Here is a 17,216-nt window from a genome sequence, read left to right on the forward strand (position 1 = left end):
CACATAGACTGTTCCCAACCAGCTATTCAAACAGAGGGTTTTAGGGAACAATTCAAAAGCTCACAGGGACTTAGTGTAAACATGCAAGTGCAACTGGCATAAAATGTCCAAAAAGAAATGCCTGATAACGATATTTTCAACTCCTTCTTTTTCCACATGATTATTCATGATACACAGTCCTAACCGGGCTCGTAATTTCCAAGTAACACACAGACCCTTTTCCTCAGACCAAGGGAAGTGTCTAGAGCTACTGACCAAGAAGCAGAAAAGAAGAGGCCCCAAGAATTTAGCTTAGAATTTTTTTAAAATGAGTAGGTATCTGTAAATAAGCAGCAAGAAAAAAAGCCAGTTGGCTCAAAGTTGAGTATTCTCACATTGACCTAAAAATATATCCATGTCTCCAGTCACAGCGACATACTGGGACGCGTCAGGGCATCCTAAGTAGCTCGTTTACCTGTGGTGTCCAGGTGAGGGAATAAACAAAGGTCGTGAGGTATTTTCTCAACAGGCACTGTGGACGATGATCTGTGGATAAAGAAAAAACTCCCATGGGTTTCACGCTTTAGAAGAAACTGGTACCTTCCAAAGTCTTTTCATAACTTAAAGCAACTATTAGAGAAATCTAAGCTAAGAATGTGGTCAGATACGATGTGTGCATGTATAACAACAGGCAAGATCTTTGCGGGCAAGTCTTACAATAATTCCAAGAAGCCTATGGGTCTCCAGCCCCTGGAGGGGTCATCACTGATCACTGAGATTCCTCTAGGTCACTCCTGGACTTGTCACTTGTTACAGAATTATAATAATGTCCTTAATTATATTTAGGACACGCAGAAAGTCAGCTTGCATCGACTTTAATTAAAGTCAGACTTCTCATCAATGACTTTCTGCTGACTTTTGATTTCTGGCGTTCATGCTTGTGTGGGCCACGGCCGCACTGAAAACAAAATCTCCAAAGAAAATCTAAGAAGTGATGATTCTTAAAATGTGAAGTAGGTTTATGAGTCTAAGACAGAGTCTGTGCTGTTATTCAGTAAAAAGTTGCTGAACAAATATAAAAACTGTCACCTTAGGGGAAAAGAGGCAACTTGGCTTTCCCGGGGATGTACAGGTTGGCTGTGTAGAAACCGCATAGCTGGAAAACTATATAAACTCCAAGTAAACGGTAGCGAGAGATCTTAGTGGGGTCATCTATGGTGCTGGTTCCCAAAGTGGGGTCCCCCAGCTGTCAGATCAGCATCACCTGGGAACCTGTTACACCTGGAGATGCTCAGGCCCCACCACAGACATCCTGAGTCAGAAATTCTGCAGACGGAGCCCAGCAACTTGTGTTTTAACGAGCTGTCTAGTGACAGATGCGAGTAAAGGGTGAAAACCATTGAGCCATGGACTGCAAATTGAGGAGTCATGAATTCAAATTTGGCCTCCATGACGTGACTGTTAGTTTAGTTTTCCCTCTCTATTTCAATGTTATCCAGATAAAACTGGAGTGAGATGATTAACCTGAAACACTGTTAGAAATGTAAAACGAATACCCAGAAAACTGTTATTTGCATCAAATAACCATGCAGTTATTATTCAATTTCATTTTATTTAAGTTTCAATTCAGGTACATGAAAAAAAAACCCCGCTGTTTTCAATTCCCTTTCCAACAGTCTACTAAGAAAACATGATGACTTGGTAAGGGATGTGCATCCTAGTATATTCCAGACTTTTTCCAACATATAAGAATGTTACCAACAGTGACGATTTTCCAGAAACATAAAGCCGGCCTGTCCACAGGCTGTCAAACACCCTCCTTCCTCATAAAATTACAATAGAAACGTGGCATAACCTACATTTATTCAGCAACGGAGGGCCCACACATTTTCACGTAGAATCTAATTTAATCTTCCGAAAACACCTGAGAAATGGGTATTTTACATAGGAGGGCATTGAGATGGGGAGAAATACAGCAACCGGCTCCAGCTCACTGGGCTGGGAGCAGGCAGAGCCGAGGCCTGGACGGGCAGCTCTGTAGGGCCCCTGGGGGCATTAAGAACCATGGGCACAGAGTGCCTTTACCAGCAGTGCAGGACACTGGGCATCCTTCAGGTCGGCTGAGCCGGGAGGAAAGTGAGAAGTTACGATCTGGAGAAGAAACTGCTTTAGAAGCAAGACCTGTGTCCTGCACATAATAGATGCACAATAAATAACAGGCGCTACGTGTTACTGTCCCCTCTACTACTGTGCTAGGTGTTGACTAGCTCCCTAACGAAAACAGCCCTGTTTCCCATCCTCTTGAAAGACACTTCAGAGTTTACCACGGAGTTTTTGTGAAAAAACAAACTTACTGTTTTTCTGGTTGCACAACTGCAATCTTTCTCTTCTTTTGTGCTGTAAAACAGGCAAAAAGGGAAAAAAAGAAAAGCAGCTTTGATAGCTAGCTAGGAAGAAGCATTTTTTAAAATGGCTCGGTAGGTATAGAACCGTCTGTTTTAAAGTAACAATTTAAAAACTGAAAAGTTATTTCATTCAGGCCACAATTTTATCTTAATTTCTTCTAGCATAAAATAGACTTTGACTTTTCAGAAATGAACTCTAAATCGGATTTAGTACATTTAACTTTATCACTACACTGGCTACTTTATTCTAAAATGTGCTTCTAATAAAAAGAAAGAGAGCACACACATCAGACCTCCCAGGAACACGGCTGGAAGATGGATTGGTATAAGCGTGATGACCCAGATGACTTTTTTCCCCGCAGAAAATGTGATAAGTCAAAACATTTTACCATAGCAGCGTGCTCCCAAATTAGGATTAGAGGCGTGTTTAGAAACGACAACGTTTTATCATTAAAAGGAGGGTTGGGGCCTAGCAAACATATACGTCTGTCAAATAGTGACATAAACCAGCCAATAATCAACTTGGGGTTAAGAACATTTCCAGTTTATATTTATAACTGGTTAGAGTCACCTTCACAAAGACAGACCAGAGTTTCTGGCATATATAAATTTGGGCGTAGATAAGCCTGCATCTTCCAACATTAGCAAAAATTAATTCTAACAGAACTTCTAAAGCTGTCAGAGTTTGGCAGATTCATTTAGACTTTGCCTCTTCAAAGCAAAATGTATGTGTGAGAAATACGACGAAAACAAAAATAAATAAGAGAAATAGTGACTCAAATTTCATCTATTCTTGATGTTATTTAGTACCCAATGCCAGTACAGGCAGACCTCAGAGATATGCTGGGTTCAGTTCCGGACCACCCCAACAGAGTCAATATCGCAATAAAAGAGTCAGAGGAACGTTTTCGTTTCCCAGTGAATATAAAAGTTATATTTACACTATACTGTAGTCTACTAAGTGTGTAATAGCATTATGTCTAAAAAAACAATGTACATACCTTAATTAAAAAATGCTTTATTGCTAAAAAATGCTAACTATCATCTGAGGTTCAGTGAGTCGTAGTAGTAACATCAAAGGTCACTGATCACAGATCACCACAACAAATACAATAACACAGAAAACGTGAGAAATATTGCAAGAATTACCAAAATGCGACACAGAGACACGAAGTGAACAAATGCTGTCGGAAAAGGGGCGTCATAGCCTTGCTCGATGCAGGGTTGCCTCAAACCTTCAATTTGTAAAAAACGCAGTATCTGTGACAAGAGGTCTGCCTGTAATTACTACGAAAAAGTATGAATTCTCTGATCTCTAAAGTGAAAAATGAGTGTAGACTCACTGGCCTAACTCAGTCTTTGCTAATTAGGTTGAGATGCCTGACGTGCGTGACGTTTTGATGAGAAGCCACACACGACAGACCGGGAAGCGAAGCGCGAATCAGAAAGGAAACATCATTATGTTCATCTTAACCCTGTGGGATTTCATCCAGAAAAACTCAGAACTCAGAATGCTCGTCGCCTCCCAAATCCATGTGAAGGAAGGAGGACGAGGATCAGGGCATAGATTTCTGTCTGAGGCACAACCAGGCACAGGGGATCCGGCCCAAACCCGGAGAACCCGGGGAGAACCTGCCCAGTGGCTGTGGAGGCTGAGGGCCAAGGAACCGCGTCATTTTAAGTGAGAATAAAAGAAAAAGAATGCCCTTGCGACTGAAATAATTATTCTAAGCTCAAATTTTTAGAAATATTTTAAAGTGAGGGGCAGTGATGTCACTGTTATTGGATCAGATTCAGTGTGCAGTATGGGGTACAGAAGAATCCCTTAAAATCCGCCTCTGTCTATAACCTGGGCCCCCTACTTTGATTCACACGGATAATGCCCCATCCAACTCGTAATGAATATGTAGTAGGTCTCTTAAGTGTCCTTCAGAATCTGTTGACATCAGGGAACAGGAAGCCGACTATGGGATGGAACTCCCTTTATGGCAAAGTTCTGAGCACCTACGTAAGCGGACCTTATGGTAGGATGCTACAAAGAAGTCAGCTAGCATATAAATTAATAAAGAAAACATTAGAAATATAATATATTTCACAAAAATTAAAGCCCCTTAACTTTAAGGACTCACATTTTAAAATAATGCTTCTGTTATCCATTAGGGGGGAGTAATAAATGCCGAGATGGATTAGGCTTGAAGATTTTTAAATGGTTACCATTTTCAGGAAAATGACCTACAATAATATATGTTAAAACACACACTTGTAGGTATTTAAGTGGCGTGTGTGTGTGTGTGTGTGTGTGATGCTGTGCTGTTTAATTACTAACATTGTTTTAATTTGGCATTTTTGTGATCAGAAGATATGATGCACTTTTCAAAGTCCAGTTGAAATCTCACTGGTTTAGTTAGTGCTCAGAGTAGTTAAGTGTTTATATCTATGTCAGTAAATTACTGGGACCAATTATGATTATTTTGGGGTAAACCTCATGAGGAAAAGTAGTTCCTTCTCAGATATGATCGTACAAACGTATGGTATTTAGCTGAAATTTTTTCTAATCAAGATCATGAATTGTACACAAAACGGGGAGTGAAGATTCCAGATCCTCTCTCTGCCTCATCATGTGACTTAGTTCGTCAACCAGGGAAATGTTTCCGAATATTCATCTCACGCGGACATTTAAAGGATAAATGAGACAAAAGTACTGGTGCTCTGTGTGAAATCAACAACCTTTTTTGATTTTTACAATCTGGCTCCACTAACTATCTTTACCAAACTGCCTGTTTATTCACCCAAGTCCCAGATGTTACCCAGTTGGGCTCCGAGCAGAGCGATACTTACAGACTGTCTTGTGCGGTGTGGTCAGAGGGTAGGAGTTGGCTTCACACCAGCCCACGGGGAAGATGTCCATGGATTCAACGTCAACAATGAACTCTGGAGCCGGACTCTGCAGGCCTGCAAGGAGTCAAGACAGCAGGTGCAAACAGGTTTTACCAAAAAAGACACAGAAGAAGGAGGGAAAATACAGGGCACCCCTGAGATGGAGGAAGACATTCCTCTGAAAGTTAAGCACAAAGCCGACAGTATCTTACAACAGATACAAATGCCTGAAATGTAAAGTAGCAGAAGTACAAGACATTCACATGAAGTGGAGGTCTGGAAAGGAGAGCTACTTCCCCCTGAAAATGGGAGGAAGAGGAAGGAACCTGGGGACAATTGGCATCTAAGCCAGAAAGGCTAGAAGGAACGAGCGTCCTTCTTTCCTAAGAACAGCTTTGAAATTAAGGAAAGTGGTCCAGCTTGTGGGGTAGAAGCAACAAGACTTCTTCACCCAACACCAAGTAGAGGTCAACCTTCAACCAATGAAAGTTAAAGGCTCCAGTTGAAAGGAACTAGTAGGGCTCAGTAACACTAGTTATAAGTAGTGATCATCAAAGCACAATTTCCTAGGGAACGTGTTCGTTTATCCTGTGATGGAAGTCACTCATCCTGAACTCAGTTTGCAGTCTGCGTACTTTCGCCATTTCACACAAAAATCACCTATACAGGAATGTCTCTTTAGTGGGGATCTGCCTACGTATCACCTCCTGTTTCATAATCATAATGGTGCCTGTGATAAATCAGCATCGCAGCTGAGAGACTCTGAAAGAGAGAAAAGATCTGGATGGAATATGAGCGAAGGTTCCAAGGAACTCTGCTTACTGAGAGAGTAAATTTAGAACCCAGCAAACTAGTGAAAAGAAGGACTAGTTCTACACCGAATCAACAGTTCTTTAAAAACACACTTGGAGGGAAGACACTCTTGAACTAAGAATCAAAAGATAAAGAGCTCTATTAATAGAATGGCTCCCTGGCTCTGACCACTTAATCCTGCTGTGCTTTGGTTTCTTCACTGCCAATCAAGACGAAAATAACACTGGAGAAACTCCATCACACGTCACGTGATGAATTTGGAATAGCATCCCCCTCAAAATGTAACTTCCTGAAGCTCAATACCAGCAAACACAAAAGGTCCTAACCATTTTAGCTACGCTGGCTCCTAGAGTACGTTATTTGATAAAGGCAGGTACCCAGTTTAGCGCTAAAACGTTATTTTGGTGTAGACAAAGTGCCCTGAACACTCTGACCGTGGATACTTCCACATACGTATTATCATCAACATTAGTCACGCTGAACTTTTGATTTGTTCTCAGAGAAAAGTCATTACTGTGATTATCAATCCTAACTTCCTTTTCACTGAATTCTCCTATAATTTGAAGGACACATAAGCTACAAGAATACAAGGAGGTTTATAGAGATTATTTTCCAACACGGTTGACTGAAAGAAAGCATTTCTGTCTTGTATTATATGACTCAGACAATATTTAACCTATTTGCCAAAGAAATCATCAAATAAACAAGAAGACATCCAAAACAGACAAAAGGTAAAGAAACTCTCCAAGTAGCTTCAAATGTGGAAGTGACTTTTCTTGTCGAGAAGGTGCTGGATTCTGCAGGGGGGCCAATGAAGAGGGTCACTAGGCTGATTCCCAATTCACAAGGCACAGCCTCAGCTTCAGACTCACAAAAACACAAGGATAGAGCATATTTCTTAGCTACTCAGCAATTTTGCTAACAGGTTGAATTCATCTGCTAGATACATTTGTATTTCCAGATTTCTGTTTAGGTACAAAAAAGATTTTCAAGGTCAAAGTAGTACTTCAAAAGGGAGCATAAAGTGAACTTTATAGCTTATTCCTTCCTGAACTATTTCTATCTTCCAGTGTTCTGCTAGTTCATACTAATGCTTTAACATATACACGTCTATAACAATATATACATTCATATATTTCTAAGGCCGCCTTTACCATACTTTTAATATTCTTCGATCATGCTTTCCGTTCAATTAAACAAACACTTTGGAGCTACAAATGTGTCAGCAACCATGTTCTCAAGAAAGTTACAGTCCTGCCTTCCTTCCACCCCCAAATCTGGCCCATGAAGGCATCTATTAAATAATAACTGATGGAAAAGTGGGGTATTTATCACCCAGGAAAGTATCTGTGAACCTGAAACTTTTCCAATCCTCTTCTGAATGATGAGTACTAATTTTTTATCTCCTTTTATCAATCTTATGAATCTAGAAATATCTGGCTGGACTCACAATAATTTTTTAAAACATAACCCATTAGTTCCCAAGATTAGAGACTCAGCAGCTTACAAAATAAGTCATTAGAATGCTGCCAAGGCTCCTTCTTGATTATTCTAGGATGGCCAAAACCACCTATGTGGAGAGATACTCCGCTAAGCGCCTCTGCAATATTCCTTATCATTTTATAGAACAATGTCCGATGAACAACACAAGGCCAGACTCAATCTCTGACTTTGTTTCAGCTGCATCGAGTCATGGATTCTACTTATTCATTCTCACCCAAAACCTTCATCTCAAAAACCACTGGGAAGCCTAAATCTCCATCTATGGGGCCATACTTGAATAAGTTACAGTACATGCCTATAATGGAATATCCATCCTGCTGCTATAAAAAAGAATGAGAAACCTCTTTATATATTTATCCATAAAGATGTATATTTGAGTAAAAGAAAAGCAGGGCACAGAACACTGTGTATATTTAGTATGCTACCATCTGCTTTAAAGGGGAAAATAACATACTTACATGTGCACGAGATAAATCTGGAAGAAATGAAAAACCCTAATTCAGTGGGTGTCTGCTGGGAAAGGGCCTGAGGGACAGGAGTGGGGGGAGACAATATGACCAAAGATACTTTATGTATTTTCAGCCCTTGTGAATGAATTACCTATCTTACAACTACAACGTCGCCATCATCACAATGACAACCACACAACAAAGCTATTCAGAGAAGAAAGGAGGCTCTCACATGGTATGGCCACAGAGGCCGGATTAAGGGAGGACAAGTTACCTTAAAAGGAAATTAAACTATGATGTCATTTCACCACTACAGGAGAAAGACTTTCCATACTCAAAGGGCCCATGTAGCAGCATGTAAAGTTGGAGGAATCACTCTGGAACCTTAAAACGGTTTTGCAATTTGCGATATCCTGAGACTCTGTCCTCGGACCAGCGCATCCCATCCACTTCCACAAAGTGCCTCTGGCCCTTCTGACTGCAGAGACTGTATCCAGCCTAACCCAGCGGAGGATGCAGGGCACTGTGATAGAATCGGCGGCCCCTTCTATTGGGAACATCGGGATGAAAGAAGAGGATGGCTGTGATGATGCTAAAGTGTCTTCCTAGGAACACAATCCAATCAAACTTCTCACGGTAGTAACTGCTTCATTCCCAGCAAATTATGGATGGGAATGAGCCTGGGCGAGCACCAGTGGAGATGCTGGTGGGACCAGAGGCAGGAGGTCTGTGAGGGCAGAGGCTAGGAGCAACTATGGAGGAAGTTCACTGACTACACTAATAGAATCCGAATGGCCCCTGCATCTCAGGTGAGAGCCAGCACAGGAAGAAAGGCGAGAGGGATTGAGGGACTCTTCCAGCGCCCTCATCAAGAGTTAAAGGCCACACCAAGTTGTGATGGGCTCGAGTGTGCGATGAAAAGGTAAAGCGCTGGAAGAAAGAAAAGCAAGAACTGGGTGCTGGAAACCCCACCCGCCATCTATCCTGGGCCCTCCATCTGCAGACGGGGGCCCCCAGAACAAGATCTCAGAGATCCCTTGTCAGCTCTGGAATAAATTCCTAAGGAATCAGGAGACGGCAAAACTGTGGCTGGCAGGATCGACATGTGAGAGGAAGCCATCTGAAGGGAAACAACAGAAACGGGACTACATGCGCGAGTGGAGGGAGAGATCCATCCGCAGAATGGCACTCTTACAGCACTTACTCTGGACCAGATACTTTTCTAAGTGGTTCATCCTCACGACCCTAAGGGATCGGATGGTTTTCATCCCCATTTTATAGATGAGTAAACTGAGGGTCAGGAAAAGATCAACCGGCCAGTAAGCGGAGGATCTAGGGTTCGAACCTAAGCAATTTAGCTCCAGAGCCTAAGAAAGCAATCGAGACGGGCTCGTGAGGAAAACGTGGTCAGTCAGAAGTCACGCTCAGCACAACGGCAGCTTGAAAGCCCAAACTTTCCTTTGGTTCCTGCTGCAAAGCCCTCTGGAGAGTAGATTCCCTGCTCTAGCCTCCCATCAAAAGCCTTCCCCCAAATTCCCATTTTGCTTAAGAAAGCCAGAGCCAGGGCTGTCGCTGACCACTCAGAACCTGTGTAACTGATTGGGAGTCTTCAAAGCCTGTTCAAAGACAGCACCCACTCCTGGGTCACATTCCTCTGTGCAAGAATACAGGTCCTGCTCCCATATATACCCTTATCTGCTAAAGCAGCTTCTCCCCAAAATGCCTCCTGCAGCCCATACCTCTTTTTAAAGATTTAAAAACCACCCACACTGGCTTGAAATATAATTACTTCCACATTTGCATTTTCCCTTGTTTCATTCTTGCAGGTCTCTGCAAAATGCTATTAACCACCTGACTTTATCACAAATTACAGAAAAGGCTTAAAGAGCAGTTTTCTGCACCTGGTCTCCTAGACAGAAGAGGTTGCGTCACCTGAGTTTCTTTGCCCATTTGATCTCCTAGAGGCCGTTACAAACTCTCCGTGCAGAAGAGTCATCCAGGGAGGGCGATGTGAAAATGCAGATTCCCAGACCCTGCTCCCGGGACTCAGAAGTCATGGGTCTGGAGCAGCCCCAGGAATGTGCACTTTCACAGGACTCCCGTGTGTTATGATGCAGAAGGTAGTTTACTGGAACTGAACCAAGCACACACGGAAAAAAAACTGACCAAGGAGTTTTTGAATTTTAGCTTACAAGTATAAAACATCTCACTGTCTCAAAACTCGGTTAGCCAAACAGCAGTTCTTAAGGGGCTGCTCGTATCTTAAATCGCTTTCTCGTTAAGGGACACTGATTTTATTTATTCCTCGTATCTATTCAGCAAGCCTTTAGCAAGCAGAGCGCACGCGAACTCTCATACAAACACTGTGCTGTGTGATAACAGGCAGAGAGCGCAGATGTTTACAGACACTAGGGGTCCACTCTGCTGGGGCACGGGCTCCAGGCGGGGAGGCTGAAATGGAAGGGCGCTGCCTTCTTCCTGCTCATCAACCTCCCCCACTTCCTAGGATGCGCTCAGCACAGCTCGAGCACTTTACAGATAGGGCTTCACCCATAACCGTCCTGTAAGGCAGAATCCGTTACCCTACATTGTATGGAACTGCACGAAGAAAAAGGAGGGTCTAAACTCACAAAGTACCCAAGATCACACATCTAGGAGGCAGATGTGCATGTCGGGAGGGGGTGGCTGAATGCTGAGTTATACAATTTGAGTCTTTGCTCCGTGAGAAATACAAACTCGTTGAATACTTAGAAGAAGGCAGGGGCTCTATTATACAGAGCTAAGCCTTACTGCTCTATGAGGATGGGAGAGAAAGCAGTTGAGAGACTACTGACATCCTAAGAGGAAGGGGTGGAGACCTGGAACCAGAGTGTGGCAGGGAGAGGACAGAGATGGGGGCGGGGGGGCCTGGAGTCACTACTGGTCATGGAGGCAGTGGGAGAGCAAACAGACAAGAGGATGACTTTTTGGTGTCTAACTTGGGTAGAATCACGGTGCCTCTGGGTGAGATGGGAAAGTCGAGAAGAGCAAACACAGGGGTTACAACAGTGGCCTCCGGTTGGGAAACGCAGACGTCCCCAGGGAGACGCTCTGCAGGTAGCTGGAAACAGGAGTTCTGAATGTGTTTGCTGTGAGCGCTGGGCATCTGGACACGTCAGCACAGAACCGCTGCTTGAGTCACAGAGGAAGAGGAGGTTGAATGGGGATATAAAGGATGTTGAAGAATTCTGACCTTCCCATATGAGGGAAGGAAACACCAGGTGACCAATGAGTACATGGGAAAGACAAGGGCAAAGAGAGAGGGTTGTGGGAAAGTCCACGCATCAAAAGTGAAAGGTCTACACCCCTACGCCAGCACTCCTAATAACAGAGGTGGAAGCCGGCTTAGGACGCTGTGGTATCAGGTGAAGGAGGCGAGGACATGGTCCCTGCAAGCTGTCTGCTGCCTTCCAACCTTGAAAGGTGAATGAAACTGAAAGCAAGCAGAGGAAACCAGCAGAGTACAAAGTGCCACGAGATCCACCTCCCCACAGCCAAGAAGCTGGGAGCAAATCAGATACATCAGAAATGCCACTGGACAGCTGCAGGGTGTATGCGTTTCTGAAGAGGGAAAAGGAGAGATCACATGCGTCCTTGAATTGTCGCGGTGTTTAAACACCTATGCTGAAAGTCTACTTAAAGAGCCCACGCATGGCTCGCGATGGTCATCTCCTGCGGAAATCAGGGACCACGTCCCTGCACATTCGGTCCTTGTCAATGGGGATGTGAAGTTCACGGTGAAAGGATACGGTTCCTCAAAAAGCTACCATCCAAAGTGATATACAGCTCAGACCCACAGATTGAAATTTATACACTATGTTTTGCTAGTTTTGACTGTGGAAAAATTTTATTTTCTCTAAATTTTGTTTCGGAGGGCAGCAGAAAGTAAAGATCATGAGATGCTAGTAATAACCTAAGTTGACGGTTTGAGTTAAGCTCCCTGAACTGACATTTTGGTACTTCTCCACAGACCTCTGGGTCATCTTCATTTTTTTGTTCTCTGTATGTTTGTTTTTAACAAACCGGAAGGGAAAGCTCCAGGAAACAAATGATGGGAAGGCCATCATTCCTTCCCCACCTTCAAAGTGCAAACATGCCGTTCCAGAACCCCCTCCTCTTCATTTTTAACAGGCCTCCCAATGTCAAAACCAGGATTTGCTGCCCATGTTCTAAGCTCTCTATAAAAATTCCTGTAGTGGCAACAATAAAAGAGCTAAACAGCCCAGTGGAAATGAAGCCTGCGGGTTGTGATACTTCTTATGACATAAAAGGAATTTTCTGCCTCAGCTAAAAGGCTGAAATACCTAATATTGGGGAATAAAGGGAATACGTATCTCTTTGAAACGGGAGGAAAACAGTATTAATAATAACAGAGACAAGAGAAACCAAGGAAGGCAACGCAAAGATGTCAACCCTCTTCGTGAATTAATGCACTTTGAGAGTGAATAGAACACCCGCCCCCTATTTGTCCCGTAAGAAAATGATCGCCAGTGAATGTAACGTGACCTGGATCGTGAGATGCAGATGTACCAGGGTGTGAGCCAGTGTGTGGGGCTACGATACGAGAGGTACTAAAACTGAATGTAATTCGTAGGATATGAATAAATGCTCGTAACTGTAGAGATGATAACCTAGAGCAGATAATTAACATAAGAGAAAACATCACAACGTCCTTTCCCAAGCACAAAACCGCATCATCAGAAACGGCCCTGGCTCGCCGTCAGCGGTTTTGGAGAACTTGACATTCTTTCCAAACATGCACCCAAAATAATATTACACTAACCTCACGTATTTGATTTATCGCTTCCTCTTCAACATCAGTTCCTTTAGAGGCACTTAAAGAACTATCTGACTTTAAAAGAAGTCAAATACTAAATTAAAATGATCATTTTGATTACTAAACGTAGTCAATTACCCATGTGTTGAAAATATTTCAGATCAATCTATTACATATAAATAACTAACAAATTGGTATGAAGTACATTATAAATTGTCATATAAACGGTCTATAATAAGAATCACCATCATCATAAAAATAATTTAATTGCCCCAAAGTGACTGGAGTGACTCTCTAACATTTTGTCCCCAGGACTGAGGAAAGAAAACACTAAATACATAAAACTTGGAGATAATGAGAAGTGCCATTAAGCTCGTTGTCACTTTAAAAGGTCAGCATCCGGGAAGGGCCCAAAATCAACACAAAACTCCCCGCAGAACGCCCAATTCAAGAAAGATCAGCAGACTGAATGAATTTTAACTTTAGCTGATGAGGCAAATGCATAATGTTGACCAATAGCATCAGGTAAACAATATTCAACAAATTGTTTTTTTGAATTTTTTAATACGTAAGGTCTGGGAAAATGGACAATCAATTTTCTGACCTGCTTCCTAATGTTAACTAATTTTCATTGCTCCCAATGAAAGCACTCCGGAGAATAAGAAAAAGAGGTGACATGAGCTGATTTACATTTCTCTGCTATAAAACCAGAAGTTTATAACCAAAGAAAAAGCAAGACTGTCAAAAATGTTAAATATACTCTAGACATTGCTCATCATTCTTTTTAAGAATTGGGAAGTTGTAGGGTATGTTGAATTAAGCAACAAAGAGGTCAAGAGCAATGAAACTGAACCTCAGGCACATGTTAATGGCTTAGCTACTTTCACCATCTATAAAAATCAGGACACTCTTACTGCTCCCTATGTTAGGTAATTAACAGCTAAAAGCACTTTGGAAGTACAAACTGCTAAATAAATTATGACTGCCAAAGAATTTTAACCGTCACGTGCTAAATAATAGTGATGAAACAAGGGCCTTGAACTTTACCACTTTTGTTTTCAAATTAATCATGTAAACAAGACTCTAATCTCTCATAATATTAGGCCTAGCACAGTATTAGGTAGCAAGTTCAATTTAGGGATTCAAAATCACCGAAGGGATCTTGTTTTTCCAAGAGCAGTTGATTCAACTTTATATGCAGTAACGAAAGTAAGTTCATGTCCTAATCCAGTACCTACAGAAATATCACCATGACACGTGTGTCCACATTTTGGCTAATTCCAACTCGAGGCCATTCTACTCGAAAATCTACAAAGCTACCAACTTTTTTGAGGATTTCCTTTCATTTCAGATTGATTTTGAAATCCTAAACCGTAGTTATGTTTTAAACTATCTTCTGGGAATTAACAACACACTGGACTTTCAGCTAAAATCACTGTTCTCTGCCCCTCCCAATCTCTTAGACTATAATATTTATTAGATGGTAGACCTATCAAAGAACCTTCAGTGCTTTTTTAGACTTGTTTACTGACGAACGAGGATAAAGATACTGGCACCAATTCTATGACCTTCCAAACTTTCTATTCCAATGGTGGTTGACCATGTCATAAAATTTAAAATCTGGACTAGGAAAGCTAACATCACTTCATTAGTCATCTACAGCATCTTATTCTTTTTCCATATTCATTTGAAATAACTACCAAGTGCTGTGAAACTGAAAAACAATCAAACAACTAACAAACAAACAAAAGACCCAAAGAATTTTAAATCACAGAAAGATGACACAACCTTAGAGAGCAAATTCATTTTAATTCTTCCTCATTGAAAATATAACATCTGAAAAAGACAGTCTCCTATCTAAGCCCACAATCTGATCAAGGTTCTGCTTACAAAGTGCATGGTTCTGTGAATTACCTGGACGATTAGAAATAAAGTGCAGCTATGAAGAACAGTTTAAACATCATTAAACAAACAAGCCTAAATTATTATATATTTGGGGAGAAAGTCATGTCCGGTTATTACTTTAAGGAAAAATCAAACATCTACGAAAGAAAGCAAAGTAAAGGGTATGGTTCACAGTAAAATGCAAACATATAATTTTATCCTCTTAATAACCAAGACCTCAAATACCAAGTTTTAGTGACTCATATTAACTTAATCGTGACATCAGCTTTTATAATCAGAGATGTACAAAGACCACTGTGCTCCAAACATAATTGTTGCACCAGAGTCTCATTTCATGAAATTATTAGTTAAGATGAGAGCCTCTGAACAAATTCATATTTGATTAGTTTCACTTATTTAAGAACGCTGAATAATTTAAGACAGTTGAAATAAAAGGAAAGCAAAAGGGGCACTTCTGAGCAGTGCTGACGTCATCTGCACCCTGCCCTCTCCGGGTGGACCCTGAATTCAGAACGATTATGAACTGTGAGTACCTTCCAGGTGAAGCCACATCAGCCTCCCCTTCACAGCAATGACGGAGGCCACGCAGAGTTCTCCCGGATTCCTGGGGTTCACGGCTTCAAGTTTCATGTTCTGTGTGAAGCCCCGACTGAATGACGTCTGAAACAGAAACAGAACTGACACTGAGCCAGCAGATACCACAGCCAGATAACGCGCAGCAAGGGAGTGGCCAGCTGGCACGGCAGAAATGTATACACACGCATGCACGCACACGTGCACGCACACAGATTTACTGATAAGACAGACAGGCAAGAGCGCCTGCTTAGTCTTTCCCCACCATCCACGAGGAAAGAACCACACACCCTTCACTTGTTTCCCAGAAATGAGAACTACGCTGGGCACACGGCAGGTGCCTAACAATATCTGCTGAATGAGCACGAGGGTGAGTCCACTCTGGCTTCCCAGTTCCATGTGCGTCCTTCCAACCTCAGAATCACTGCGGTACCGATCACTCCTCCCACGTCCCTGCGCTCCTCACTCAGGTCCCCCCGGGCGTATCTGAGGGTGAAAGGAGACGGCGACCTCCACCTGGGATCATCTCCTTCAGCTGGATGTCTGTCCTCTAGCTTTTCTTTTGGTACAAGGTCCGCTGGTGATGAATTCCCAGTTTTCTTTTATCTGAAATGGTCTCTATTTTCCCTTTGTTCTCTGTTTATTTTTATTTACTTTTAAAATTCATTTTTAAAAATTCACAGAGGGAAATTCACTTTTTGGTGTGCTGTTCTAGGAAAGCAGGGCTGTCAGGTGAATGCACAGAGTCGTGTAGCCATAACCACCATCAAGACACAGAGCGTGCTATCACCCCCAAAATGCCCTTGCACCGGCCCTTCGGTGATCAGTCCCTCCTAGACCCCCAACTCCTGGAACACTGATCTGCTTCCTGTTCCCGTAATTCCACTTTTTCTATGATACCATCTAAGTGGAATCCTACCCTACTTAGCCTTAGGCTTTTTTCACTAAGCAAAGTGCATCTGAGAGTCAGTCAGGCCATCACACAGATGGGTACCTCATTCTACTTTACTGAGTGGTTTCTACACATGCACCATGATTTATCTATCCATTTACCAGCTGAAGGACAGCTGAATTGTTTCCGGGTTTTGGTAGCTGTGAATAAAGCCACTATGGACATTCAAAGACAAGTTTTTGTGTGAGCATAAGTATATTAAGCTGCTCAGGCTGCCACAGCCAGTACCATGGGCTGGGTGACTTAAACAACAGAAATTAATTGTTTCATGGTTCTGGAGGCTGCAAATCCAAGATCAGGCTGTGAGCAGGGTTAATTTCTTCTGAGGTCTCTCTCCTTGGCTTGAAGACGGCCATCTTCTCCCTGTGTCTTTACATGGTCTTTCCTCCATGTATGTGGCCTATGTCCTAATCTCCTTTTCTTATAGGGACACCAGTCATATTGGAGAAAGGCCTACCCATGTGACCTCATTTTACCTTAATTACTTTTCTAAACACTCTAAATACAGTCACATTTTGAGATACTGAGAATTAGGGCCGTAACACATGAATTTTGGGGGGACAAAATTCAGCCTCTAACACTAAGTTCTCATTTCTCTAGAAACGGAAGGATTGCTGGACCATATGGTAAATGCACATTTCTAAGAAACTGACAAATTATTTTCCAATATGCCATTTTACACTCCCACCAACAGTGTACGGAGTTTCAGCTGCTAAACAGCCTCACCAGCACGATTGCCAGTTTTTCAAATTTTAGTCTTTCTAATAGGTAGGTCTAGTGGTATCTCACTGTACTTTTTTTTTTTTTTTTTGCGGTACGCGGGCCTCTCACTGTTGTGGCCTCTCCCATTGCGGAGCACAGGCTCCGGGCGCGCAGGCTCAGCGGCCATGGCTCATGGGCCCAGGCGCTCCGCAGCATGTGGGATCTTCCTGGACCGGGGCACG

At 42.4% G+C, this 17,216-nt stretch overlaps 1 protein-coding gene across 1 annotated transcript in view; it reads right to left on the bottom strand.

The window, feature by feature from the left end:
• The window catches only part of SFMBT2 (Scm like with four mbt domains 2), a 211,220-nt gene that overhangs the window by 39,914 nt on the left and 154,090 nt on the right, over positions 1-17,216 (bottom strand). Inside the window, exons 11-14 of the mRNA XM_027121576.1 lie at positions 15,281-15,407; positions 5,223-5,336; positions 2,334-2,376; positions 455-525 (exon numbers count right to left, since the gene is read on the bottom strand). Coding sequence (XP_026977377.1) covers positions 455-525; positions 2,334-2,376; positions 5,223-5,336; positions 15,281-15,407 — 355 coding nt within the window. The remainder of the gene's footprint in view (positions 1-454; positions 526-2,333; positions 2,377-5,222; positions 5,337-15,280; positions 15,408-17,216) is intronic.

Source organism: Aethalodelphis obliquidens, unplaced genomic scaffold, assembly GCF_003676395.1.
Source record: "Aethalodelphis obliquidens isolate GAN/ISIS:26980383/991018 unplaced genomic scaffold, ASM367639v1 scaffold23, whole genome shotgun sequence".
In the NCBI taxonomy this organism is placed as follows: Eukaryota; Metazoa; Chordata; class Mammalia; order Artiodactyla; family Delphinidae; genus Aethalodelphis; species Aethalodelphis obliquidens.